This window comes from Rhinoraja longicauda, chromosome 18, assembly GCF_053455715.1.
Source record: "Rhinoraja longicauda isolate Sanriku21f chromosome 18, sRhiLon1.1, whole genome shotgun sequence".
Lineage (NCBI taxonomy): Eukaryota > Metazoa > Chordata > Chondrichthyes > Rajiformes > Arhynchobatidae > Rhinoraja > Rhinoraja longicauda.
Genome location: NC_135970.1, coordinates 31,513,996 through 31,541,765, shown reverse-complemented (window position 1 = coordinate 31,541,765; position 27,770 = coordinate 31,513,996). Strand labels below are relative to the sequence as shown.

Here is a 27,770-nt window from a genome sequence, read left to right as displayed (position 1 = left end):
GAAGCGGCAGCGCCGGACTGTGTCCTGGGCTCAGAGCCGCAGACACCGACCGCGCGTCCGCGCTCGCCGCCCATCACCCCCGTCTGCTGGTAACGCAGCGTCAAACCTGGCCCCTTCGCGTCTGTCTGTCCGCCCCGCTGCCCGTGTCCAGGCCTGCCCGTGGGCGCGGGTCCCGTGGGTGAGGGGTCGTGGGCGCGGGTCCCGTGGGCGCGGGTTCTGTAAGTAGGGGTCCCGTGGGTGGAGGGTAGTGGATGCGGGTTCCATGGGTGCGGGTCCCATGAGTGCGTGTCCCGTTTACCGCTGTGTCTCCCGCAGGTGCCACCGACACTCCGGCCATGAGCTCCAGGATGTGGGTCGGTCCCTGGCAACCCCACCGGCCCAGAGGACCGATCGCCGCCTTCTACAGCAGCCCCGGACCCAAGTACGGTCTCCGCGGCTCCACCGGTAGGTGCCGCTCACCGGAGCCTGTAGCCGGGCAGGGGTCCGGTCGGAGCAGGGTTCGGTGTCAGTGCGCCAGGTTCAGCAGCTGGTGACGAGGAGGTGTGGACAACTGTGTCAAACTGACCCAAACATCTGGGAACGGTTCTGGTTGGGATGCGTGGGTTGGAATGTATGAGTTAGGATGTGTCTGCTCGGTTGTGTGTGGGGGACTGTGCGTGTGTGTTGGGATGTATGTGTGTGTGTTGGTATGACTGGGTGTGTTGGTATAAGTGTGTGGGTTGGTATGAGTGTGAGGGTTGGTATGAGTGTGAGGGTTGGTATGAGTGTGTGTGTTGTATGAGTGTGTTGGTATGAGTGTGTGTTGGTATGAGTGTGTGGCGGGAATGTGAGTTTGTGTATGTGTGTGGGGGGGAATGTGTGTGTTGGTATGTGTGCGTGTGGAGCTGTGTGTGTGTGTTAGTAGGTGTGTGTGTTGGTGTGAGTGTGTTAGGGTTCTGTTTTGGAACTGTGTAGTTGTGGGCGCAATGAGATGCTGAGAGATGGGTGTCCGTGGCTTTAATCCCCTTCCTGGTGTGAAGGGATTGAGTTGCTATGGCACCAGCCTCTAGTTGTGTTGTGGCTCTGTACACTGGGTCATAATTATTGAGTTACCAGGACTGGAGGGATTGAGTTAGAGGGAGACCGGGTGGACCGTGACTCTATCGTCTGCTTTGAAGTCTGAGGGGCGACCTTGTAGAGACTTATAAAATCACAAAGTGCACGGATAAGGTATATCGCCATAGTCTTGTTCCCATGGTTGGGGAGTTAAAAACTAGTAGCCATGGATTTTGTGTGTTTATTAGGAACATGAGGGGCATTTTCACACGGAGGGTGGTTGGGTGTATGGAACGAACTGCCAGAGAGGGAGTTGACTCGATAATTCCCCCTCCTCGTATCCTAGCACACACCTTCTCATTCAACCTCCCTCTTCATCACACCCCCTCTTCATCACACCCCCTCTTCATCACACCCCCACTCCCCCCCCCCACTCCTCCCCCCCCACTCCTCCCCCCCCCCCACTCCTCTCCCCCCCCCCCACTCCTCTCCCCCCCCCCACTCCTCTCCCCCCCCCCCACTCCTCTCCCCCCCCACTCCTCTCCCCCCCCACTCCTCTTCCCCCCCACTCCTCTTCCCCCCCCCTCCTCTTCCCCCCCCCTCCTCTTCCCCCCCCCACTCCCCCCCCCCCCACACACAATCCACTGTCCCTCTCCTCCACTGACCACTTCCTTGTCACCCGGCAGGTTACGAATTGCACGATGCTACACGGTTCCGCTCTCCGTCGTACAGTTTCGGGGTGCTCCACGCTCGCTTGACGGTGGACAGCTCACCGGGGCCGGCCTACCTCGTGCCCTCGCTGCTCACCCACCGGGGCCGCGATGGCGCTCCCGCCTACTCGCTGTACGGGCGTCCCAAAGACCTCAAACCGTTCCAGACGCCGGGGCCAGGTAACGGGGCGGAGAACGGGGCCAGGTAACGGGGCGGAGAACGGGGCCAGGTAACGGGGCGGAGAACGGGGCCAGGTAACGGGGCGGGGGAGGGCACCCCCACATACTGCACCCCAAAGACCGCGTACCCCAAATACTGCACCCCAAACACGGCGCACCCCAAAAACACGGTCCGAAAAACAGATCCCACACAACGTGTACCCCATGTCCACATCTTACCCCAAATACTACTTACCCCAAACATTGTGTACCTCCAAACCGCTCGAAAAACCCGTACCCCAAACATCTGTACCCCAAATCCACACCATTACCCCAAAGACTGCGTACCCCAACACCAGGCCGTACCTCAGCCCCGTACATTTCCACAAACATCATTGTACTCCAGTACAACTACCCACCCCATAATGTCCCTCACCTGCACCCCGTCTGTAACACACCCCGTCTGTAACATACCCCGTCTGTAACACCACCCCATACCCTGTCTCCAACCGCCCCCACACCCTGTACCAGTCGCTCATCTCCCACCCCACACACAGTTCCTCACCTCGCATGTAACCCCCAATTGTACCACTGAATGTTGCCACCTCCCGGTCCCCATGGGGAGGGTGTGTTGCAGTTCTCTCCGCTGTAGGGGTGTCCTCAGCCGGTCCCTGTGATGCCCATACAGGTTACTACGCTCCAGAGAACTCGGGGAAGTCGGCCTTCACCGCGGCCCCTGCATTCTCCATTGCTGCAAGGACCAGAGGGTTCCGGACTGACCTGTCCCCAGGTGAGCACTCACTCAACGTGTGGGCCTGACCTCGGCCTTCTCTTCCCCGCACTCACTGTCTTCATGTCGATTATGCCCTGACCACACCACACCACGTCAGGTTCAGGAAATATCCCCACCCCCGCCTCACATCCATGCCGTGACCGTGTCCTCCAGTCCCGGCATTGCTCCCGACCCGCGGAGCAGGATCTGTAACCCAGCCCTCTCAGCTGCTGCACCATCCCCTAGATCATGGCCCCTTCTCCTCCTCACGCCCACGCTACAACAGTATCCCCAAATCCCCTCATTAGCCTATCCACCTGTGCCACCATTTTCAGGCACATATGATGGCGCTGAGCTGGAGATGGTCGAGAGCTACAAGTCCCCATGTGTAAATAATCCAACATGTCCTGGTTCAACATGAAGCTCCGGCCAAGAAAGCACAGCGACCCTTCTACTCCCCCAGAAGGCTAAGGATGTTCGTCACATCTCCACCGATTCTGACCAACTGCTCCAGATCCCCTGTTGGGGTCCTGGAGACGAGACCGATCTCAGGACCCAAGGAACTCTTTCTTGCTTTGTATCTTGCACCGGCGAAGTTCCTCCTTTCTGTCGAGTGGAAGCATTCGCCTCTCGTCTCTCGTCCCAGGTCCTGCTGCTTACCTCCTGCCGTCGGTACTGGGCCCCAACATTGTCACGAAGTCCTCTTCAGCCAACTTCTCTCTCAGTGGCCGAACCAAAACGGGCAGTTTCCACGAAGACTTCCAGAAGGTAACGGCACCCTTAACATCTGGATGTGACTGGGCCGCAACTCGCTCATCCAGTCGAGTTCAAAACACACGCCGTGCTTGCTGCAAAACTTAACTTTACAGAAACGTAGAAAATAGGTGCAGGAGCAGGCCATTCAAGCCAGCATCGTCATTCAATATGATCATGGCTGATCATCCAAAATCAGTTCCTGTTTTTTCCCCCATATCCCTTGATTCCGTTAGCCATCAGAGCTAAATCTGATTCTCTCTTGAAACCATCCAGTGAATTGGCCTGTAATTTAAAACACGAGCCGGCTAGTTCCTATTGCTGGATTGTTGTAAAATCTCACCTGGTTCACAAAGGCCCTCCCGGTAGAGATTCCGCTGCCATCTCCGCAGTTTGATGTGATCCAGATCTGATGTGATCAACTCTTCCCCGTCTCCACTGATTAGTATCATAGTTGCACAGCACAGAAACAGGCCCTTTGGCCCATCAAATCTGTGCTGACCGTCGATAGCCCATTTACACCCATTCATCCTGCCCATATTTCCATCAACCTTCATTTCTAGCCCTCACACTACGCTGGGGAATATTTACAGCGGATAATTACCAGTGGGCGGTGTGGGCACCTTTCTACGTCACTTTGGCTTCTCTCCCGCAGACTCCAGGGCCGGGGACCTACAGAGTCACTGACACCAGCGTCTACAAGCAGAAGCCTCCCCAGTTCAGCATGATCGGCCGGAACCAGCTGCCTGGGGACTCGACCAGAAAACCCGGCCCAGGGAGTCACAGCCCAGAGAAGGTACCGCAACTGCAGATGCTGCTTTATACTAAAGATAGACAGTGCTGGAATAACTCAGCGGGCCTGGCAGCTCTGGGGAGAAGGATGGGTGACGTTTTGGGTCGAGACCCTTCTTCAGACTCCAAGCTGAAGATCACATGATATGTCACCCATCCTTAACATAAGGATCTTATGATAACATAAAGAGCAGTGGAGCTGGTGACCGGTTAACCTAATGACTCATTAACCTGTCGACCACTGCAGCTGGTCACCGATTAACCAGTCGACCGGTAGGTCTGGTGATCAGATAACGATGACTATCAGCTGGTGACCAGTTAACTTGATGACCAGTGGGGCTGGTGACCAGTTAACCTAATGACTGATTAACCTGTTGACCACTGGAGCTGGTGACCAGTTTATCTGTTGACCACTGGAGCTGGTGTCCAATTAACCTGTCGACCACTGGAGCTGGTGACCGGTTAACCTGTTGACCTCTGGAACTGGTGCCGGATTAACCTGACAATGTGTTTCTGCGCTGCTAAGACTTTGTGCTAGACCAACCGTGTGACTGTTTTAAGAGGATTGTGGCCACAGGGAGTATCTGCGACACACTCTGAGATCTTTGTAGACGAGCCGACTGTGGTGTCACTGGTCATCCCGCTGGGCAGCCCAAGTACCCACGGCCACCCCGTGTCCTCTCTGTCCTCACACAGTTGTTGACTCACTGGTTCTCCCGTTCATGCTCCCACCATGACGCCATGCCCTCTCTCCTCACACAGGTCGTGGTCAACCGCAACGTGGCTCCTGCTTTCTCCTTCGGCATCAGACATTCCGAGTACCTGGCCCCGATCATCGTGGATGCCTTGTAACATCGCCATGCGTGTGACATGTGCATGTGTAATGGGTGAATGTGTGCTGTGTAACATGTAGATATGTGCTGTGTGACGTGTGGATGTGGGCCCTGTAATGTGTGGTGTGTTCCATGTAATGTGTAGATGTATGCCATGTAAATGCATGTGGATGCGTGTCATGTAAAATGTGTGCTGTCTAACATGTAGATATGTGCAGTATGACGTGTGGATGTGGGCCATGTAACTTGTGCCGTGTAAAGTATGGATGTGTGCCTTGTAATGTGTGGATATGTGCCATGTAACGTGTCGATGTGTACTGTATAATGTGTGGATGTTTGCCACTTAAATGCGTGTGGATGCGTCTCATGTAAAATATGGATGTGTGCCATGTAACATGTGGATGTTGTGTTGCATGTGCAATGTAACGTGTGGTGTGTTGTATGTGCTCTATAACATGTAATGTGTGGATGTATGCCATGTAAACGCGTGTGGATGTGTGTCATGTAAAATGCAGATGTGTACGTGCGGATGTTGTGCAATATGTGCTAAGTAACGTGTGTGTGGATGTTGTGTAACATGTACCATGTAATGTGTGGATGCTATGTAACATGTGCTATGTAACGTGTGCTGTGTGTGGATGCTGTGTGATGTCACGAGTACCTGGCACCGATCATCATGGATGCCACATAACATCACAAGCTTAGTGTGCACCAGATGTTTCAGTCTAATTGTCACTCTTTCTCTTGGGAATGTTCAGAAACAATTTAGGAACAGCCCGGCAGGCAATAAAGGGCAATCCAGGGTTATTGTTGCACAGAATGAGTCGTAGCAGGTGACCAAAAGCCTGATCTGCAGTGCAAATCTGATGGTTTTACTGAAGGTTTGGCTGTGGTCACGGCCACAAGACATCACTCAATCACAAACTAGAGTAGCAAGAGTGAAATAAGATAGCAATTAGAAATGTTTAAGTATCTAGATCTGATGACACAGGAAATGTTAATACTTTGCAATTTCTACTAATTTGTTTTGTGTTTTCCAAGCCTTAATTTCAAAGTATTTACCAAATCCGATCAGTGCTGATAGCGTTTCTCATCCAACGTCCAGCGTCAGGCCAATTTTCAGCTGGACAGGACCAATGAGCTGTAGAGCTTGGAAACTGCCCCCCCCCCCCGACCCAATGTGTGTGTGTCTATCAAGCTGGCATACCGGGCTAGTCACATCTGCCTGTGCTTGGCCCATGGCCCTTTAAGTCCTTCCTACCCATCTTTCTGTCCAAATGTCTTTTAAATGTTGTAATTGTATCTGCTTCAATAGGTTCCTCTGGCAGCTCATTCCAGGTACGAACTACCCTCTGAGTGAAAAAGTTACCTCTGAAGTCCCTCATGATCTTATACCCCTAAATAATGTCACTGTGGTCAAGAAGGGTGACCACCCGAAACGTCACCCATTCCTTCTCTCCAGAGATGCTGCCTGTCCCGCTGAGATACTCCAGCTTTTTGTGTCTATCATCAATAAGGTCATCGCTCAGCCTCCAAAGAAAGGCTCAGCCTATCCAACCTCTCCCTAAATCTCAAGTCCGTAAACTCAGGTCACATCCTGGTGAATCTCTTCTGCACCCTTTCCAACTTAAGGACATCCTCCTTGTAACAGGGCGACTAGAACTGCACACAATACTGCAAGTGTGGTCTCACCAACAACTTTTACAGCTACATCATGATGTCTGTAGCTTCCAGTCCCCCCCTGGGGCGGGGTTTGTAGGAAGTGGTGACGGGTTTCAAATAAAGACATCGCTGGGATATACCAACACCCGATAACCATGCATGGGTATTTTGGCCGGAATAGACAAGTCAGGCCGAAGGGCATGTTTCCCTGCTGTGTGATTCTATCACATTCTCTGTTCCATAAATAGCAAGTCCTTGCCATTTTAGATCAGACATTAATAACACATTATTGGCGTCCAGTTGTGAAGTAACACTCTACAGTTTTTCAAACTGTTCATTAAACTATTTGGTAAAATGTCTTCTGCCTTATTTCTTTGTCTGTTATTTATTGTGTAGTTGTGCAGGATTTATAGAACTGCAGGACCTGCCTCGTAGATAAGACAGATGAACTAGAGCATGGGCTTGTTATACCTTACATCAACGGGACTGGCAGCTCAATGTTATGATGTGAGAGGAGAGATATTGGTTCGGGTGAACATCACTGCAGGTTCACAGGGAGAAGGGCCAAAGGCAGGACATGTGAGCAGCTCATGCAGGCAACCTGGTCAGCATGGACAGGTTGGGCCGAAGGGCTTGTTTCGTGCTGTGTGACTGAATGATGCAACTTAGACTTGTGGCATCAGGAGTAGTTGCTGAAGGACGACTGGGTAAGACTGACTGAGAGAAGAGTGAGATACATGGATGCACGAGATGGGCAGGTGAAAACTGAGAGAAGTTTCCTCTGGTTGGATAGACTATGGCCACTTGTCTTCGGGTAAAAGTCATTTTGGACCGAGCTTAGAAAAACCCTCCGGATGCAGAGGGATGTGGGTCAGTGTGCTTGAAGGGGAGATAACATGAACAAGAACCGGGTGCAAAATTCAAGTTTGGTTGTCAGTTTGTAGGCAGTGGGATAATCATCCCTCTTGTGCTCACTGTTCAAGTTAGGGTTAGAGTCATAAAGTTGTTTGGGCAATTAATATTTATTTAGAGTGAAGCAATTTGAAAGTTGACATTAACTAAATCAAACTGCGATATTTGCTATTTAAAATGACAAATAATATTGGAAAAAGATGCTCCTGAAAATGAAGAGAAGTATTAAATCAGGAAATTGGTTTTGGAGAATTATTTCTGGTACCTGTGAAAAATTAAAATTAACCCACTAACTTTAAATATAAAGGTCTGTTCTGCTCAGAATTTTCTTTTGAATTAGGATCTGGCTGTGGGTGAGAGTGATCCTGTACCGAGTTCTGTGGGTAGATTGGAGTCCAAACACATGGCAGACTTTGTCCAACAATGTCCTTGTGGAAGACTGCAACGGGTCCATAAAACATCACATCCCTCACTGGCCCCACAGTGCATCCGCCAGGCTTCCAGGCGGATCAAAGGAAGGATCTCCCGGTACAAACCTGGCGTACAGGAGGGTGTGGAGGGTCCGCCCAGCAGTGTCCAGAGGGAATTGTCCATCTGCTCCGTGTCGAACAGCTCAGGTGTGCATCCTGGTGACCAGGTAGTAGAGGATGAAGAAGAGGAGCACCAGGCCCAGCGAGGTGTAGCACAGCAGCTTCCGATTGTCCTTGCCTGATCTCACCATGCCGGAGAAACGCTTCACGCTGCCCGTCAACAGGCCAGTGGCACTCAGGAAATCAGAGTCCTGCAGCAGGACACAGGGTTCATTGTGGAGACAATGAGAGACACAGGCAGAGAGCTGGACAGCACCAAACAGGCCCTTCCACCCGACTCATCCATGACTGCATTTGGCCCATATGCCTCCAATCCTTTCCTATCCATGTGCCTGCACAAATCTCTTTTAAATGTTGTTACTGTACCGACCTCTACTACCTCCTCTGGCAGCTCGTTCCATCCACCCACCATCCTCTGTGAAAACTTACCCCTCAGGTTCCCTTTAATTCTTTCACCTCTCACCTTAATCCTATGTCATTTTAGACTTCCCCTAAACTGGGTAAAAGGATGTGAGCATTCACCTTATCCAAGTCCCTCATAATTTTGTCAACCTCTATAAGGTTACTTCCTACACTTCAGAGTAAAAACCTACAGCTTACAACTCAAACCTTTCAGACCTGATAACAACCGTATAAATCTCTTCTCAACCTTTTCTAGCTTAATGCCTTGTACTCCAAATGTACCATGACAATAAAGTTATGTGGCTGACCAATGTCTTGTCCAGCTGTAACGTGACTTCCCAACTCCTGTACTCAATCCACTGACTGTTGAAGGCCAGCTTGCTTGTCACCTGTCCACCTGTGTCACCACTTTCTATGTACCGCACCCCTTGATCTCTCTGATCAACTACACTGCCGAGGCCTTGCCATTCTCCTCGCCCTGTCACCTTCTGCCACCACCCCTCATTGACTTCCACTCTTCATCTTCCTCTGATTCCAGAATCTGCAGCCCTTGGTTCTCCACTTTTCATCTCCCAGCCACTGTCACTATCTCCACCCTTCCCTCTCGCACTCCACTGCCATCTGTGATTTACTCCTCCTCACCTGTATCTGTTAGCTCTTGCCCCAAACCCCTGCCCCATCTCTTTACACTGCCTACTTCCCCTCTTCCCTTTCAATCCAGGTGAATGGTCCCAAGCTGAAACATCGACTGTCCAGATGCTGCCAGACATACCGAGTTCCTCCAGCAGCTCCCCTTTCATTGGTCGGTATCCCTCCATTTCCTGCTCATGCGTCTGTCTAAATGCTCAAACAAAAACGGCACCCACCAATCTCTGTGTAATAAACGTCACGTAAACCTTTCAACTCTCACCTTAAACCTATCCTCTCTAGTCTTTTAAGCCAGAACCTTTCTCCCGGGAGGGAAATGTCAAAGACTACAGGGCACAGCTTTAAGGTGAGAGGGAAAGTTTAAAGTAGATGTGCAGGACAAGTTTTTTTTCACAGAGGGTGGGTGGGTGGGGGACGGACACACAGTGCCAAGGGTGGTGGTGGAGGCAGTTACAATAGTGGCTTTTAAGAGGCTTTTAGATAGGTACATGGATATGCTGGGAAGGGAGGGATATGGATCACCTGCAGGCAGAGACGATTATTTGAACTTGGCATCATGTTTGTCACTGACTTGTGGGCCAAAGGACCTGTTCCTGTGCTGTACTGTTCTATGCTCAATGAAAATAAATCCACAGAGAATGATTTGCCATGAAAATAGCCAAGAAAGTCTGTCTGCTTACCATTCCGTCCAAATATCTGTTCTGATCAGCTGTCTCCTGGTCAATGTCCAGGGCAATCTGTGAAAACAGAGTGAATCAATATCACTGAACAGCAGCAGCGGTGGATAATGAACACGAGAACTATGCACGACTCTCCATCACACACCTCGCAGATGGTTGCGGATCTGAGCCCGTTGTGGAGTCGAGGCTGGCACAATCCAGGGAACACTGTGGCAAGGAGGGAGGGCAGCACCGATTGAGTGCTGCACTTCAAATCAGTGACACCCAGCGAGTGCCACGGTGGGACACACACACATAAATGGAGATGTAACAGTGAGGGACTGCCGCGGTGTAGGTGGGGGGAACGGGACAGAGAAGTGAAAGTGACACCAAGCTAGTGCCGTAGCGGGGGGGGGGAACGGAGAAGTAACACCAAGGGAGTGCTGCAGCGGGCCACACACACACACACACACACACACACACACAAAGAAATGACATCGAGGGGGTGCCGCGGTGTAGGTGGGGAGCATGGAGAAGCAACAATGAAGGATATCGTGGCATCGAGGGGGGCCATAGAGTTTCCCTGCTGCACCTCTCTTTGACTCTACATGGTTTTTTAATTTCCTTTTGTTTCTACTTCTGAGAGGTTTCAAACATTTCCCTGGTGAAGTTGCCATGTAAATAAACATGTGTAGGAAGAGTTTTGTTGCTGTTGCTGAGGTTAACAATCCTTGAGTTGGACTGACTAGCTAGGCTCGCTCTCTCCCAGAACTACTCCTTGTATTTTGTAATCGTATCTTTAAATAATTGCCTTATTAAATAATTCCCATTCTTGTAACATAGACGCGCAAAGATAGTGGCAGCTGTCTGTCCAGTCCATCCTCTGGAACAGCTGCAGTCTGCACACAGCTCAGCTTAATGCATCTTAAACTTTTACTCTAAACCCAAACATCTGCTGAACCAATACAACTAATCGTTAACGACCATCATTGTCAGACTTGGAGTGGTGTACATGTCCCAGATACATATTAAAAGTAATAAAGGCTTTGAGGTTAATCGCAGCATATCACTTTGTACACTGGTTTGGGTTTTTGTGGAGTGGTGCTGCCAAACACAAGGGAAACTTCCCCAGTGTCAATTAGCATCACAACATGTTGGCCAGACTGTCTCATGAACCCTGACGATGAGACCATAAGGTCACTGATTACTCGGGGGCAACGGTTAAATATTAAAACATGACAAACCGATTTAAGGCGGGTGACTTTGCTGGACAGGTTCTCTGCCATCCGTTTGTTTTCTGCATCGATGAACTGGTCCGCTGCTCCCGAACCGAGTCCTGAGGAGTAAAGTTGAACAGGTGAAATCAGGACAAGCCTGTCGCAGATCCCAATGGACCTGACTAATGTTCCTTCAATCCTCCCCTTGATACTGCAGCAATATAGTTAAGTTTAGTTTATCAGGTACACAGCCCCTCACGAGTACACGACCCCTCTCTCATTCTGAAGAAAGGGAATGGTCTCATCGCACTGCATAAAACTATCCCTCGTCACATCTGCACGTAACCCCTGTTCCAATCTTTACATCCGTCTCTGGTCCTTGTGCGATCACCTGATGGGAACAGCTTTTGTCCATCCTTCCAATTAAAGAGCCTTCGATCAAATCTCTGATTACCTACTCTGCTCCAAGGAGATGAACCCAGCCAAAATCTTCATATCTGAAACCACTGGTAAATCTCTGCATCCTCGCAGGGCCACTCACAATCTCCCTAAAGAATGGTGACCAGACACATAGTTTAGGTGACTTCAGCATGACTTGACTGGACTTAGTTGTGGCTAATAACTTTAGAAAGGATCAGGAGAATCTGTACCTAAGTGTGGCATAGTGACGCAGCGGTAGAGTTGCTGCCTTACAGTGCCGGAGACCCAAGTTCGATTCTGACTACAGGTGCTGCCTGTATAGAGTTTGGACCATTCTTTCAGTGACCGTGCAGGTTTTCTCCGAGTGCTCTGGTTTCCTCCCACATTCCAAAGACATGCAGGTTTGTGGGGTAATTGGGTTCTGTAAATTGTCCCGTGTGTAGGCTAGAACTAGTGTACGGTTGATCGCTGGTCGACACGAACGCGGTGGGCTAAAGGGCCTGTTTTGCTGTATCTCTACACTAATCTTAATCTACACTAAACTAATCTAAGCTCATTATAGGCAGTTCAATATCCTGCATGTGGCATCTGATCTGTTCATTAATAAATAGCACTATCCTATTCCCAAGGGGTGGAATTATGTTTTTACATTCTAACTATGAAAGGCCAGGCAAGGGTCAGATTTTGGACTTTCAGTACTAATGCTCCTGTGTGCATGTCTGTATCCTTTGGCATGGTACTCAGTACTCAGACGTAGGGCTGGCAGGTCCATAGTGGGAGCAGTATCCAAAATGGCTGCCAGGAGAAGACCACAGCCTTGAGAGAATGGTCAGTGAAGGATCTTGATAGTTAGTGGACCAAGAGCCTGCTTCCATTCTGCCCCAAAGTAGCCCTGCTCCTCACTCCACCACCTGACGCCTCCACAACAAGGATGCACAGCCTGGCCCAACATCATAATTGAGGGTTATTGTCCCGTGTCTTCACAATGAAAACCGTGGCAACGGGGAATGCTGAACGATACATAGCAAAGCAGCACAACAATTGTATTTCCAGAAACCAGCCATGAGGAGAGAGGTTACAACTGAGCAGGTTCATCAATTCTCACATATTGTCGTGGATCACTGGAGGTAGAACTGGAAAAGCAACACAAATGATTAGCATTAATCGTTGGCAAGGAAGCACTCTTTGAGGGGACACAAGAGGGATATTATGTCAGATTTTGAGTCCGTGAACTTTAATTGACGATTAGTGTTTGCTTAAAAAGCTTCTTCACATTGAAGGGCAATGGTTTAGTAGAAGCAGCGCTGGATTTACATGTACACAGCACAGTTCCAGACTGTCAACTTACATGTTGAGTGAGAGAGCTCCAATCAATTTTAGCTTTGCATTTCAGCCGAAGGAAAAGTTCCTAAAATGCCTCACAATGTGCAATTATTCTCTGCTGCGCTTTTGAAGATGACAATTGAGGAAGAGGATAGTTCTGTGGACGAAGTATTGGAGAGTATTCACATCCTGGGTCAACACCACACAGACATGGTACTAATGGCGTACCATGACCATCTGCTCCAACACAGCAAGCTGACAGCTTCACAGGGGGCTTTGTTACTGGAAAGCATGGGAAAGATTATCAGGAACACCCTTGACCAAATTAGTGAACCACTAGCAGAACGGATTCTCTCTTTGTCTGCAGTGTGGATGACCAAGTCAGTGGGTGCACATGCTGCAAGTCAGGAAGCTGCCAGCAATATCCTGGTCACCATGAGCTTCAGGTTTACGGACAAAGTTGTCCAACTCTTGCTGGAGAATTTCAAGAATGGACACCATCCTCACGTATTTGTCGTGAAAACCCTGACCAAACTGAGTGTGGAGAATCCATACAGCATGGTGCCGTTCCTAAAGCAGATCTTGGCAGCCATGTTTCCATCTCTCTTTGGGACAAAGCAGGAGGAGATGAAGGCTGCGTTCGCCACAGTGCTGGGAAGTTTCAGCAAGAGTATCCTCTTGTATCTGGCAAATGTAGAGAAAATGTCCGAACCCACCGTAACTGTGGAGAGTTTCTCCGCCGAGATCAATACTATTTACAGTCTGTTGTTTAAAGTGTGGTTGGAGAAGGAGCCCCCTAAGCTGACAATAACAATCGTGGAAGCTCTGGGCTACGTCATATCCCTGTTGCCCAGGGAGAGAATAGAAAAAGAACTCCCAAAGATAATTCCAGCTATCATGTCACTCTACAAGAAATATCCTGGGCATTCCTCTGTCACAGAGTGCCTTTGTCAGGTGCTGGGTATTGCAATGGAGATAAACAATGCGGAACTGAAAACACAGATGGACAGCCTACTTAAAAATCTCCACCAGCAAATCTGTCTTTCTGTCGGGACCAAGAACTGCATGGCTGTGAGAAACCACAGTGAGGTTCTGCGCTGTTTCTCAGTCCTTGCCCCGGTTTATGCGGATACGATGGTTGATTTCCTCCTCCCCAAGTTAGACTGTGTTGACCAGCAAACGAGACTGGGAACACTCAGTGCACTGAGGCACCTCATCAGCTCCGTCTCCTCACATCTAGAGAGAAAGAAAGCTCCCATTGTGGCTGCCATAACGCCACTGCTTGTGGATAAATTGAGCAACCAGGAGAAGAAGCTGGTTGCCCAGGTTATTTGTGCCCTGGCCCAACAGGGGCACCTGGAGCCAGACGAAGGGAAGGCAATGGTGGAGTTCCTCATCAGACAATGCGCTGCCCCCTTCGATTCAGGCATGGTGGTGCCAGCCAGCCAGCGGGCAGACCAGGTCACGGACGAAGACCTAGTCACAGTATGTGAGACGGTGATGTTCATGATCACAAACACGGTGAGGATGGAGGACGTTCTCTGGCCTTTCCTCCTGGAGTTTCTCACCATGACCCATTACACCAAGGCTTTGACCACCATTTGCAATTGTTTAGCTCATCTTGGGAAAAAGAAACTGCAGAATAGCAGAGAGAGGTTTACCTTAACGTACAACGTGAACAGCTGTCTCCCCAAATCCCAGGAGCTGCTGTCCAGACTACTCCTCCTGTCGTACTGCCCGTATGAAGGGGGAAGTCAAGGTGCTGCTGCTCTCCGCTTGTTGCAGGTGCTGAGTTTCAGCATTCACCCGGCCACAGTGGAGCAGTGGGACAAGGAACTGCCAGCATTAGTCGATCAATTACTTGTGAACACCGAGCAAACTCTCCCGCAGCAGGAATGGGAAGAGAAACTGTTACTGTTCCTGTCCAAAACTCTGGACGGCATTGGTGATGAGGAATGGGCAGGCCAGCTGAGTGAGGTGATGTGTGAACAGATCGAGACAGTATGTCACTCACCACAGAAGGCATTTCTATATAAAGCTCTGGGGATCGCACTCAGTCAAGTTCACAACGAGAGTATTGAGGGGGAACTCCAGCAAATGCTGTTGACTGTGCAACACAGCGAGGCTGTAGAGAGGGAAGGCCTGGCATTTGCCTTTGGATTTGCTTCCATGACCCACTTTGAGGATGTCCTTCATTGTCTGGAGGAGTTTGCCACTGACACCAAGCTGGATGTGGACATGGATGGAGCCAGGAGCACCCTGGTCCTGTGCTATGGAAACATGGCCCTCTACTCCCCTGAAGAACAGGTCCTGTCCAGAACGGAGACACACATTCTCCCAGCCGTGCTTGAGTTCATTGCCAGTGATCTGGGGAGTGGAGCTGAATGGGGTGAAGGCTCACTGCAGCTCAGCCTCATAAAGGCCATAACTCTGATTGCCAAATCCCTGCACCTCAATCAGCAGAGACTGCCCTGCCACACGAAGAAGGAGCTGCTGAAGTACATGCAAGACTTCATGGAGGCCGAGCCAGCGGAGGTACTGCACAGCCCTGTCCGACAGATGGTCATGAGGGCGTGCACACACCTGGTGCAGGTACGCACCGAGAGCACCCATACCGACACCCTGCCACTCATTCACACCTGCCTGGCCACTACCTTCAGCTTGGTTCCCACACCACCCGACCCTGACGCTGATGCAGACAGTGACCCAGACACACTGTATACACAAACCATCACTGCCCTGAAGGAGCTTCTAAAGCACGTATTAGTTCAGGACCTATCCCCTGAATGTTTGCAGGCCACGTTTAAACAAGTCGAAGAGTGGGTTACCTCAAGCAAGGAGTATGAGCGAGAGAGGGCCATGGACACAATGTCAGAGCTGCTGCAATATTGCTTGGAAGAAGTTGCTGTGGGTGAGGTAATGCTGCAAACTGACCTGGGCTCCCTGGCTGGACAATTGATGCCTCGATGCGCTGACCCATCGCTTCTTGTCCGGCAGATGTCTGTGGACTCTCTGCACACGCTCCTGGCCATTCAGTTCTCAGACCTCGAGGGCGACGTGGATCGGCAGAACACGCAGCTGGAGATTCTACGTGCAGTGAGAGAGGAGCTGGAGGATCGCAGCCCTGCAGTTCTCTTCCACGCTTGCTGGCAGATTGCAGAACTCTTTTCCAGGTACTTGCCCCAGGACCAGCGGGGCAACTTGCTCTTCATGGTGTTGACAGGGTTGTCTGACCACCAGCCCGACTGCTGCAGGGCAGCTGCTGTGCTGACCAGGGCCATCATCACCACACTGGGAAGGGAACTGAATCATCGAGTCCCAGAGGTACTTGATGCCCTGCGACTGCAACTCCAGTCGGGCTGCCCCAGGGAGGAGGTGAAGCTCTCCGTTCTGCGCAGTATTGCCCTTCTGGCCTCGCACAACCCGAGAGCAGTGGTGGACTGTCTCCTGACCTACCCTGACCCCTCAGACAGGTACATCAGCGAGGTCTGGCACTCGCTGGCTGGAGACACACAAGGGAGCCCGCTCACACTGCGGGAGCTGCTGGACACACTGAAACAGCAGTTACAGCACTGGGAGAAACGGACCTATCCTCTCCGTGAGAATGCAACGCCACATCCCTCTCTGGAATCCCTGGCCGGCATCTGTGCTCTCCACGAGATGATAAAGACACCTGAGTCTGCACAGGTTGTAACAGAATTATTCCCACAGTTGTTCAGCATCCTCCTTGTCCACCTCAGCTCCTTTGTTGAAATTTCCTTATCCAAAGTTTTTATTCCCAATTCCCAAGCAAACCAGAAAGAATTCTTAGTTAAGCCTCAAACTCTTCGAAGCAAGGACATCTGTGTGAACTGTGTGCAGGCTTTGATGGCCCTAATGGGTCAAGTTAACAACCAGCAGTTGGTGAAGTACATGACGGAGAGTGGGGGCTGGGGCCAGATGATGGATCTCTGTAAAGCCCACCTGGGAGTTATCCAGCTGGCCAAAGCAATGGCTGCGTTTGCTGGCCCCAGCCTGAGTGGGGTGGTGGAACAGCTAGCAGCGCTCTTGCCCACAGTCGAGGAATGTCAGAAAATTACTGTGGCTGCCTTCTTTGGTGAGCTGTTACGATCATCGCTGGTGTCCAGCCTGCAGCTGACTGACGTTCTGGGAAACAGACTGCTTCAATGTCTTATCAACTCTTCCCCAATCTTGCAAACATTCAGTGTCAAGGGCTTGGGCAACATCACCATTGGAGATCCCAATAACATTGAGAAATATTCTCGGCAAGTGCTGTGTGCAATGATTTATCTGATGGGATCCGAGCAGCATGACAACGAGGTGCTGATGTTTGAGGTACTCTTGTGTCTTGGGCAGCACGTGAATCTGTTGAAAGCAACCACCATAAAACCTTTCCTGATCAAAATCCTCACCGGCATCCAAACGTTCTTTGAGTCTTCGAATGACAGAGTCAGGGCTGAAGCGTTTAACGTCTTTGGGAACTTGGCCAAATGTGGGACAAGGGACCCCAAGTCATCCTTGTGTCGACAGATCCAGGGGAACCTGATGCGTTTGTTACTGCAGCTGGATGCCAGGAGTGAGGAGATCTCCTGCTCATGCAACCTGACGCTGCACTTGGTCGCCCCACTGGTGGCCTCAGCCAAGACCTGCTCATTGATCGAGAACTATGTAGGAGACCCCACTCTAAACTACATGGTGTTCCTCAGAGCCATCTCACAGCAATTGATGAAGGAGTTCCCCGAGAGGACCCACTCTTATGTTACTGACTGCGTTTCCTTCTTCAACAAGCCAGAGGAGCAACTGCGAGCAAACGCAGTAACCCTTTCAGGATTATTCTTCCAACGCCCAGAGAAACGCAGCCAATCTGCCCGAAAAAGCTCCTGACATGGCTAATTCTACTACGGGCCTGACCTCCCTCTAAGACATACCCAGACTTCCTGTTCAGAATAACAAAGTAGTTATGAATAAATGACTTCATTGTAAATAACAGAAATCCACAGCAATGATTGTGCTCAGGGGTCAGGTTGTTGGAAATGCTCTGTGAGGCGGCATGAAGCAGCACTCTAGAGGGCTTGGACTTTCATGCAAACCGCATCGATTTAAGAGAAGGTTGTGAATAAACTGATTTTTTTTGAGTTTGCAAGAAGTGTTGATAAGAGTGGTGCAATTGGAGTGGGATGCATCACTGTCCACCGTATTTGACACATCACCCATAGCTCCAGAGTGAATGAAGATACCAGCACAGCCCAACACACTCTGACTCTGCAGCCTGTAGCTCTCACACAACAGGTCCAACAGCCGCTCACATCCCACCCTCAGGCTCAGTGATGTCACAGGTATCAACACTTGTGAATTATTTACGCTTACACCTTGTTCAAAATAAAAAGTATTGTTTCATATACTAAAAATGTGTTGCTGCGCAGAAAATCAATGATAAACATGGTAACCAAGTAGCCAACAGCTTTCCACGGCAGCTTACTCCCCCCCACATGGGGACAGCCCCTGGCCTGGCCTGGCTCAGCAGAGTGGAGGTGGCTGAGTTCCACGATAACTGAAGCAGCGCTGGGGCAGCACAACAGTGGAAGATGCCCCGGACACCTCAGGCTGGTACCAATGCTGGGAACTGGCACATCTGCAGGGAGGCCAGGTAAAACCCAGTTAAATGCCAGGTGAGTCCTAAGCCCCAACATCAAGTCTGGCAGTGGGGGTGAAAGGCCTGACATATAGCCAAACCCAGCTAAAGAAATTATCAACAAAATCAGCTTGTTACATCTGAGGGAAGCTGCACTGGATTAAAACCGGGCTCAGTTGGAGAAAGCAATGGATAACAATAGATGGGATTGAAAGGGTCCATGTACTGGGGCTCTGCAGTGTTTACTGCTGAGTGTGAAATAGTGTCATCAAGTTATACAGCACAGAAACAGGCCCTTCGGTCCATCGCATCCATGCTGGCCTTGCAGATCGACACTATACATGTGCCTGCACCAGTTGGTATAATTCTACGTCTTGCCTATTCAAATGCTTGCCTGCATCTTGTGATTATCCAACTTCACCACCTCTTCTGACAGCAAATTCTAGATATCAATCACCATGTAAAAAAACGTTTCCCCTCAGGGCGGCACTGTGGAGCAGCAGTTGAGTTGCTGCCTTACAGCGCCAGAGACCCAGGTTCAATCCTGGCTACAGACCAAGTTTGTATTTCTCCCTGTGATCACGTGGGGTTTCTCCTGGTGTCCCGGTTTCCTCCTACACTCCAAAGACATACAGATTTGTAAGTTAATCTGATTCTGTAAATTGTTCCTAGTGTGTAGGATAGTGCTAGTGTATGTGGTGATCACTGGTCAGTGCAGACTAGGTGGGCTAAATGGCTTGTTTCCCCACTGTAGCTCTAAAGTCCAAAGTCAGCTCCCCTTAAGCACTATTTTCTCTCACTTTAAGTCTAATCAATCTAGATTCCCTCACCATGAGAAGATTCTATTTATCGGACATAAATAAATGATTTGTAATTTTGCCAGTGAGACCAAACTAGACCTTGTTATTAGTAGGAAGAATATTCTAAGCTGCAGGGAATGGAGGAATATGGATCACGTACAGGCAGAAGAGATTCATTTCACCTGGCATCATGTTCGGCATGGACATTGTGTTCCTGCGCTGTACTGTTCCATGTTTTAGCTTTTATTTGACGAGCTATGTGAGGGGAATGGCAGGGGGAAGGAGGTCTGCAGTGAGGTTCTGCTCTGAAGACAAGGAAATACATAATAAATGCAGGAAATTCACTAGTGTAGGGGAGTGGTGTGCATGCACACATTAGTACGGGTGTCTGGGTTTATGGGGCGAAGACAGGAGAATGTGGTTGAGAGGGAAAAATAAATCAGCCATCATTGAATGGCGGAGTAGACGATGAATGCCCTTATTCTGCTCGAACTCATGAACTTATGAGAAGCCCTGTAGTAGAGAATAAATGTTTAATATGCTTTTTTATTGGCTGATGAATGGAATGGTGCAGCAGGGAGTCATTTTTGAACTGTACAAAACCTGCATTTCATTGAAAATAATCCCAGCATGCCTGATCTCTCCGTGCAACCACACATTCCAGGCAACATCCTGGTGAATATCTTCTGCATTCTCTCTTGCTTACCCTCAGCAAAGTTGAAAAGATGGCCTGTGATCCTCTCTGCTAAATTACTGATGTACATTGTGAACAGTGCAGACAATCACCAATCCCTGGGGTACTCCAGTCACAGTTTGACATCCTGGGAACAAAACTCATTCCCACACTTATTACTTTATTCCTATTTCTTTTAGCACTCCTTTTCTCCAGAGATGCTGCATGACCCGCTGAGTTACTCCAGCTTTTTGTGCATACCTACACTTGGCTTTCTGTCCAATAACCACTTCTCAGTCCTTGCCAGGTTATTAATCCCAGTTCTATGTGGTCTTACCTTGTTAATTAGTAATCTCATTGTAAGGGATCCTTTGGGAAGGTTACATTCTATCATGAGTTGAGATTTACAAGCCCAAAACACAATACTGGAATATTATATTTCCGATGGCACACCTGCCAAGATGGAGATGGATCATTTTGGGAATGATGGTACGTGAGCAGGGTACACCTTTTAAATAAATATTTGAAAATTCTCAATGCTACATTTCATTGGAGAAAAAGCTCCACGGGAAATTGGTTTCATCTTGGCTAGCTAAAGGAGGAAGGGTAGTATTAGACTACAAAGTGTGCCAGTATCATAGAGTCACCCTGACACAGAGGAATAGGAGATTGCTTGAAAAAATGATTGAAAAGAAAAAATATATAATATTCTCGTAAGAAATATATAAAAGGTAAGAACATATATGTGAAGAAGAAGAGTAAAGGAAAATGCCTGCTTTAGATACTGAAAAATAGATTTATGTTGTGATATGATATTTTTGCACCTATCCCCGCAGTAGAGAGGAGTCAGATGAAGTCAGGATACTGGTACCCCGTTTATCACCCAGAATGTACCCTTGGCACGTGAGTGTTAACTGAAGCAGGTCTGTTAGGGGTCATGACACCATTGTAAGGGGTTATGACACCATTATATTTCTGAAGAAGAGTCGCTGGTAGAGTTATTTTCCTACCCATGAGCGATAAATGACCCTAACCCTAATGCACTGAAGTCAAACAGGGTGGTCCAGTGTTATTTATTAAACAGTGAACATATATGGAGATTTAATATAAAACACAATGTAAACTGACCAAAATGAACTGCCAAAGGAGCCAAAGCAGCAGGAGTGGAGGAGGCAACCCTCGGTACACGTGACAATAAACTAATGACTGGGAGAACGCCAGTCTAGGGGAAAGGTAGACGGGCAGTGGCACTTCCTTTCTCACCTGCCTCACCCCTTCACCAAGCATCTCCATGTAGCAGGAGATACTGCGGAGCACGGTTGTCCTCACAGAGGAGCTACGCTCCCAATCTGGGTCATTCTCACAAAATAACTCCAATCCCTCCTCAAACTTTTTGATGCTCTCCATCACGATTGCTGTGGTTAAGCTGGAGCCACTGTTACTCCAGTGTTCCCTGCCTTCAAGTGAATACAATGTTGTTCCAACTCCTGCAGCTCCTCCTTTGTCAGTCTATCCCCATGAGTCTGCAGTAGTTCTGCCACGTCTTCAGCACCAAATTCATCCAGTCCTGCCCGGACGGCAGGTTGGACAACGTCACTGATGATCACTGATGATCTCCGGCTCCCCACACCAAACATCATTCCTGCACCCTCTGGCCACAATCTCTGCCAAACACTTCATGCAGTCACTGGTGACCTCTGTCCAGGATGCACCAATGTTATTAAAAGCCCTTAACCATGTTGCACGACCTCCAGAATTCCTTAGCTGACTGCTTATTTTGTCCATCTGTTGCTTCAACGAGCTGTTTGAAGATGCATGAAAGGTAGTAAGCCCTGAAATTGGAAATGACACCCTGATCCATTGGTTGGATAAGGACTGTTGTGTTTGGTGGAGGGTAGTCCACCTCCACAGGAAGGCATGTTGGCAGGCTGTCATGGTTCAGGGGGTGACCAGGGGCAATGTCAAAACACCAACAAGGCTTTCACCTCCAGGTTATTTTCCTCACCACTGGGCAGAAACAAGAAATGAGCCACTGCTGGAAGATGGTGATTGTTAACCGTGCCACCTTGTTTGCCTTTCATACGACAGGCAAGTGGTCATTTGAGAAGCCTTGCATAACCCTGAAGTAGTGTGTATGGTTTATGAGCAAGGGCTTTAGTTTAAGATCTCCAGTGGCATTACCACCCAGTAGCTGCACCAGCCGATCCTTGGCAGCCTGAAACCCAAGTGAATGCTTCTCCTCACAAGACAGGAAGGTGCGACATGCCATCTGTTTCCAGAAAAGGCCTGTTTCAACAACACTGAAGCTGAGGAGGATGGATCGGAGCGTGTCTTTGCACCCCTGGGCTGGCTGCCCATCTCCTCCAACAAGCTGCTCCTCGAGCTAGTCAACTTTGAACAACTAGTCAACTTCAGAATGGTTCGCATGTTGGATGAGCCCAGGTTGAAATTGCTCCCCACATCCACCTGCCCCTCGCCGGTCTCCAGCTGCCGCAACACTTGCATTTTCACATCCTACGTGATGCTTTTTCACAACCATCATGACACATTTTCTACACTATCACTTGCTGATCTTTTTCCAGGCATTTGGGTTGAAATACTGTAACTGGAGTTCCTTCACCAAGCTGCAGGTACAGCATCCTGCCAACCACTGGTAAACACAACAAAAGATGGTCCTGCCTTTCTCACGGCCCAAGCGGCAATGACAACAACATACTCATGTGGCCAAGGGTCAGACCCGTTCAACTGTGTAGAGCACCATCGCTCACTGGCCCACACACTCACCGACCCTCGCACTCCCTCATACTTACTGGCCCACGCGCTCACTGGCCCACGCGCTCACTGGCCCACGCGCTCACTGGCCCACGCGCTCACTGGCCCACGCGCTCACTGGCCCACGCGCTCACTGGCCCACACACTCACTGGCCCACACACTCACCGGCCCACACAGCCCTGGATGTAGAGAATTCCCACGATTTGACACACCTATGTGAGGAAATCTCTCCTCAGTCTACAATGACCTACCCCCTATTCTAAGAGCTGTGACCCCTCAAACATCCTCTCAGCATCCAGCTATTCAGCCCATGAGAATAGCTAAATTGTAGATTGCAGCCCCTCAACCCATCTCGTCCATGTCGACCAAAGTTCCAATTGCCTGCATTTGGCCTATCCATATCTCTCGAAACCTTTTCCATCCATATATTTGTTCAAATGCCTTTTAAACACTGGACATGACTCCACTGAAGCCTCAGAAAGTGAAACAGGTTCCCACAGACTCTGTGACATTTGCAGCATTGCCCCTCCAATGTTACAGTAAAACCCCAGCGTTATCCCCAGTGCCACCCACACCCAGCACAGCCCCCTCCCCGCTATACCCCCACTGCCCCTCCCCCACATCAGTACAACACAGTGCCCCTCCCCGCTACACCCCCACATTATTACAACACACTCCCCTCCCCCCCTTCAATACAACACACTGCCCCTCCCCCACATCAATGTAACATACTGACCCTCCCTCCAATGGAACACGTTGCCCCTTCCCCACATCGCCCCCACATCAATGCAACACACTGCCCCTCCCCCACATCAATGCAACACACTGCCCCTCCCCCACACCAGTACAACACCCTGCAGACTCCTCCAGTGCCAGTAATCCTGGAGCTAAACCATCAGTCCACATCATTTCTTTGCTCTGAGTTGTTGTACAAGGACAGTGTTGCACAGAGAAGAGAAGTGCCTTTGGTCACCATATCCATGCCAATGTTTTGCCCATCGGCACTGACCCACATTCGATCCATGTCCTTCTACGCTTTGTCTATTTAAGTATCTGTCTAAATGTTGGGTTTTCCTCCACAACACATTAGAATAACCCTTAACCTTTGCCACCACCCCTGCCTGTTGTGAACCAATCACCACCTTGATCTGATCTTTGAAAGGAAGAACATCTAATTGTGTTGCCAACTCAGCCAGTTGAAACATTACAGAAAAATATTTGTCAAAGATCTGGGAGCTGAGAAAATTATGTTTTGCAAACAGGCAATTCACTCTGGTACAATTGCCTTGGGAACAAAGGATTGTTTTTCTGATTGGAGGCTTATCACCAGTGCAGTACCACAGGGATCTGAGCTATGTCCACTGTTGTTTGTCTTCTATATTAACAATATAGATGACAATGTAGTTAACATAATTAGTAAATTTGCAAAATACACCACAATTGGTGGGTTAGTGGATAATGAGGGCTATCTAGGTTTACAAAAAGGATCTAGATCAACTAGGTAAGTGGGCCAAGAAAGGTCAGGTGGAATTTAACCCTGGCAAATGTGAGTTGGGCGTTTTGGTAAGTCAAATCAGGGCAGGACTTGCACAGTAAATGATGGACTGGTGGAGAGTGTTGTAGAGGAGAGAGAGATCCCGGAGTACAGGTATGCAGTTCCCTGAAAATGATGAAAGTGAAGGTGCTTGACATGCTTGCCTTCATTAGTCAGGGTATTGAGCACAGAAGTTGGGACATCTTGCTATGACTGTACAAGATGTTGGCGAGACCACGTTTGGAGTATTTTGTGTAGTCTGATTGCCCTGCTGTAGGAAGGATATCATTAAACTTTATGGGTGCTGAAAGGATTCACCAGGATGTTCCCAGCAGTTATAAGGAGAAGCTGCCTGGATTAGGATGTTTTAACCCTAGAGTGTTGGTGGCTGAGCGATGGTGTATAGAGGCTTATAAAACCATGAGAGGCAGAGATGAGGTGAATGGTCACAATCTTTCTTCCAAAGTACAGCAGCTCAGGACATAGATTTAAGATGAGACTGGATAGGCTTAGATGATCAAAGGAACAATTTAATTACATAATCCCAAGGAAGCTGTAGAGATACAAACAATGGTGATGTTCAAAAGACACTTGATTGCGAAAGGTTTAGAGGGAGAGGGGGCAAACACATGCAAATGGTACTAACTCAGCTACAGGACCTGGTCAACATGGTTGAATTGGGCTGAAGGGCCAGTATGACTCTATGATGACTTGCAGGCCATTTCTGGAAAGTACACAGCAAATCGGTCGGTAGGAGATGGGCAACCAATCACCCATGAGATCATCGCTAAATGAGACTGCAGCAGTCATATGGACCTCAGCCACTGTTCAGTTACCAATACTCTGATACTAAGTGATGCAAGCAGGACAAGAGAGAAAATTGTCCAACATGTAATTATATTTACAGCCTCGTATCCAAGAATTCAGCCTCAATAATTCTAGGTATTTCAAATTCATTTGTCAAGATTATACAGTTGACATTAAAAAGATTGATTGAGCACAGATAGAAAAGATCAATTGTACCTGAACAGACTAAAAAGCAATTCTCACTCGTAAAATTTACACCACTACCTCCATCCGCCAATTATTTGCAATCATAGATATATGTAGCAATTAAGAATAGAGCAAAGTTAGCTCACGAGAAATAGTAGAAGGCCTATCAGCCAATAATCCAATTCTACCATTCAACCACATCAGGGCCAATCTATCTCATATCTATTATCCTGCCCTAACACCATATCATTGGAATCCTTTAAAGTCTCAAATCTGGCCATCTCTATTTCAACTGTAATCAATGAATGTGCCTCCACAGACTTTGGGGACAAAGTTCCCCAAGATTCACCTACATCTGAGTGAAGAGATTTATCTCTGTTTAATCCTAAAGTCCCTTATTGTGAGTTTATGATGCTTGATTCCGGTCTCCTCATTTCCCCGACATCTACATTGTCGATCCCTGTGTGAATTCACATTGCTATATAGGGATATTAACAGACCTGGAGACGGCTCAGGACTGGATGTTAAGGTAATGGGAAAAGTGAGATTAGATTGGGTAGGACTTTAAAAGGGACCCAAGAATCCTTTTGAGAAAACAACATTTAAACTTCACACATTTCTTTTTACACATTTAAACTTCAACAATGTGTAGCGTTTCTTTAATTCTGCTCATTTGAACAATTAAGCAGATTGATGTTGCAATGTGATTTAAAAATCAGAAGGAAGGAAAGGAGACAATTAAAAGACCACGTAAATTAACAAACTAGCTAAACTGGTTTGGAGCTATGACGGGAAACCAAGGCATGTGTATCTCTGTCTATGATTCTCCAGTTCTATTCGAGTCATGAACTTTAGATCCCACTTCATAAACAGTGCATGACCTGAGCTATTCATTTGGGTTTCTGTTTTACTTCTGCCCGCTGGATAGCTGCAAACATTGTGGAAGGGGTAAACAAATGACATCAGGGCTCCTCACACGAATCATTAAAAACGATGTCAACATGAGCAAGGCAGAACCACGCTTCCCCCTATGCACAACACCCAGTAAACACGATTATGTAAGGGAACAAGGAAGGAGGCTGAGTATGTGTCTGCATGTAATTGGACAGTGTTGGATTGAGAGGCTTCACATTGATGGGATGGGAAGGATGTAGGATTTCAGGTTGTGTTTAACAGTCGACTGGGAAGCTGGGGGGTTTTCTGATGGCCAAAGAGTGGACACCTCTCACCTACCGTTCATGACTAAAACCTTTGATGACTAAAAGAACATCACTGACACCAACACCGGTCGATGGAGTTCAATAAAAAGCGGCCGCACCGTCAGTGTGGTGGGGCAGCTGCGACCCAACGGCCCAAGCCACGTCCACGCTGACATATGTGAGGGGCAGTCAGTGAGGGGGCGCCGCGCTGGAGGAGGGGCGAGCCGGGGAAAGGGGTGTCCAGGGGAGGAGGGAGCACGGGGAGCCGGGGGGCCCAGGGCGGAGAGGGGCGGCGGGAGCCGGGGGGCCGGGCCTGGTGTCGCCGCGCGGCTCAAACTCACCGCGAGCCCGCTCCGCCATCGCGCAACGCCCGCTGGGACCGGGGCGGGGCTACGCTGCCAATCACACGGGGAGGGGGAGGAGGAGGGGAGGAGAGGGGACGGGAGGGGAGGAGAGGGAAGGGGAGGGGAGGAGAGGGAGGAGGGGGGGTAGTGGGAATGGGAGGAGAGGAAAGGGGGGTAGAAAAGGGGGAGAGGGAAGGGGAGGAGGGAAGGAGAGAGAGGGAAGGGGAGGGGGAGATGAGGAGGGTGGGGAGGGGAGGGAGAGGGGAAGGGGAGAGAGGGAAGGGGGGGAGGGAAGGGGGAGAGGGAAGGGGAGGAGGGAAGGGGAGAGAGGGAAGGGGAGGGGGATGAGGGGGTGGGGAGGGAAGGGAGAGGGGAAGGAGAGGAGAGGAGGAGACAGGAAGGGGGAGGGAGAGGGGAGGGGGGAAGGGAAAGGGGAGAGGGAGAGGAAGAGAGAGGGGGAGCGGGAGAGGAAGGGGAAGAGGGTGGGGAGAGGAGTGGGAAGGGGTGATCATGGTTCTATTAGTTTTAAATGGTAATCAAAAAGGACAGGTTTAGTCCTAAATTGGAGTAAGTTCGATTTTGACAGTTGCTTGCAAAGGAGTAAGTTGTTTGCAGCCCCCGGCCCTTGGGATGCTTATAAAGCTAAGATGGTGACAGTTCAAAGTTTATATGTTGTCGTGAGGGTGAAGGGCATGAACCCTGGATGAAGGGAGATGTTGAAGCTCTGGTCTGGAAAAAGGTGTCATGCATCAGCTGGGTAAGAGGGCCAAGAGAAAGCAAATTGAAATTTAATGCACTGCGAGGTCAGGGTTAGGTTCACACAGATAGTGTGAGGTGTTGGATTTCGGAAGTCAAACCATGGCAGCACTTTCACAGTGAATGGTGTGACACATTATTACTATCACGCCACAAGGGGGACAAGAATCTGAATAGTA

General features: G+C 49.3%; 3 protein-coding genes across 4 annotated transcripts; 2 read left to right on the top strand and 1 right to left on the bottom strand.

Moving 5' to 3' along the window:
* The first annotated feature begins 18 nt into the window (after positions 1-18).
* On the top strand, positions 19-7,058 carry LOC144602383 (ciliary microtubule associated protein 1A-like). Of its 2 annotated transcripts, none has more exons than XM_078415450.1 (7): positions 19-89; positions 316-444; positions 1,722-1,925; positions 2,593-2,694; positions 3,323-3,444; positions 4,085-4,225; positions 4,984-7,058. In XM_078415450.1, exons 2-7 carry the CDS (start codon positions 336-338, stop codon positions 5,071-5,073), a joined length of 768 nt encoding a protein of 255 aa, XP_078271576.1. In that variant the 5' UTR covers positions 19-89; positions 316-335; the 3' UTR covers positions 5,074-7,058. The 2 variants fall into 2 exon arrangements, with proteins under 2 accessions (XP_078271576.1, XP_078271577.1); XM_078415451.1 differs by lacking the exon at positions 19-89 and adding an exon at positions 93-218.
* bet1l (Bet1 golgi vesicular membrane trafficking protein-like) lies at positions 5,930-26,945 on the bottom strand. The gene is made up of 4 exons (XM_078415453.1): positions 26,833-26,945; positions 11,172-11,263; positions 9,949-10,005; positions 5,930-8,409 (listed from the first exon to the last, which is right to left on the bottom strand). The coding sequence occupies exons 1-4, from the start codon at positions 26,849-26,851 to the stop codon at positions 8,242-8,244; spliced, it is 336 nt and encodes a 111-aa protein (XP_078271579.1). The 5' UTR covers positions 26,852-26,945; the 3' UTR covers positions 5,930-8,241.
* LOC144602448 (maestro heat-like repeat-containing protein family member 1) lies at positions 12,978-17,771 on the top strand. Its single transcript, XM_078415594.1, has one exon. The coding sequence runs from the start codon at positions 12,978-12,980 to the stop codon at positions 17,769-17,771; it is 4,794 nt and encodes a 1,597-aa protein (XP_078271720.1).
* Positions 26,946-27,770: the final 825 nt, after the last annotated feature.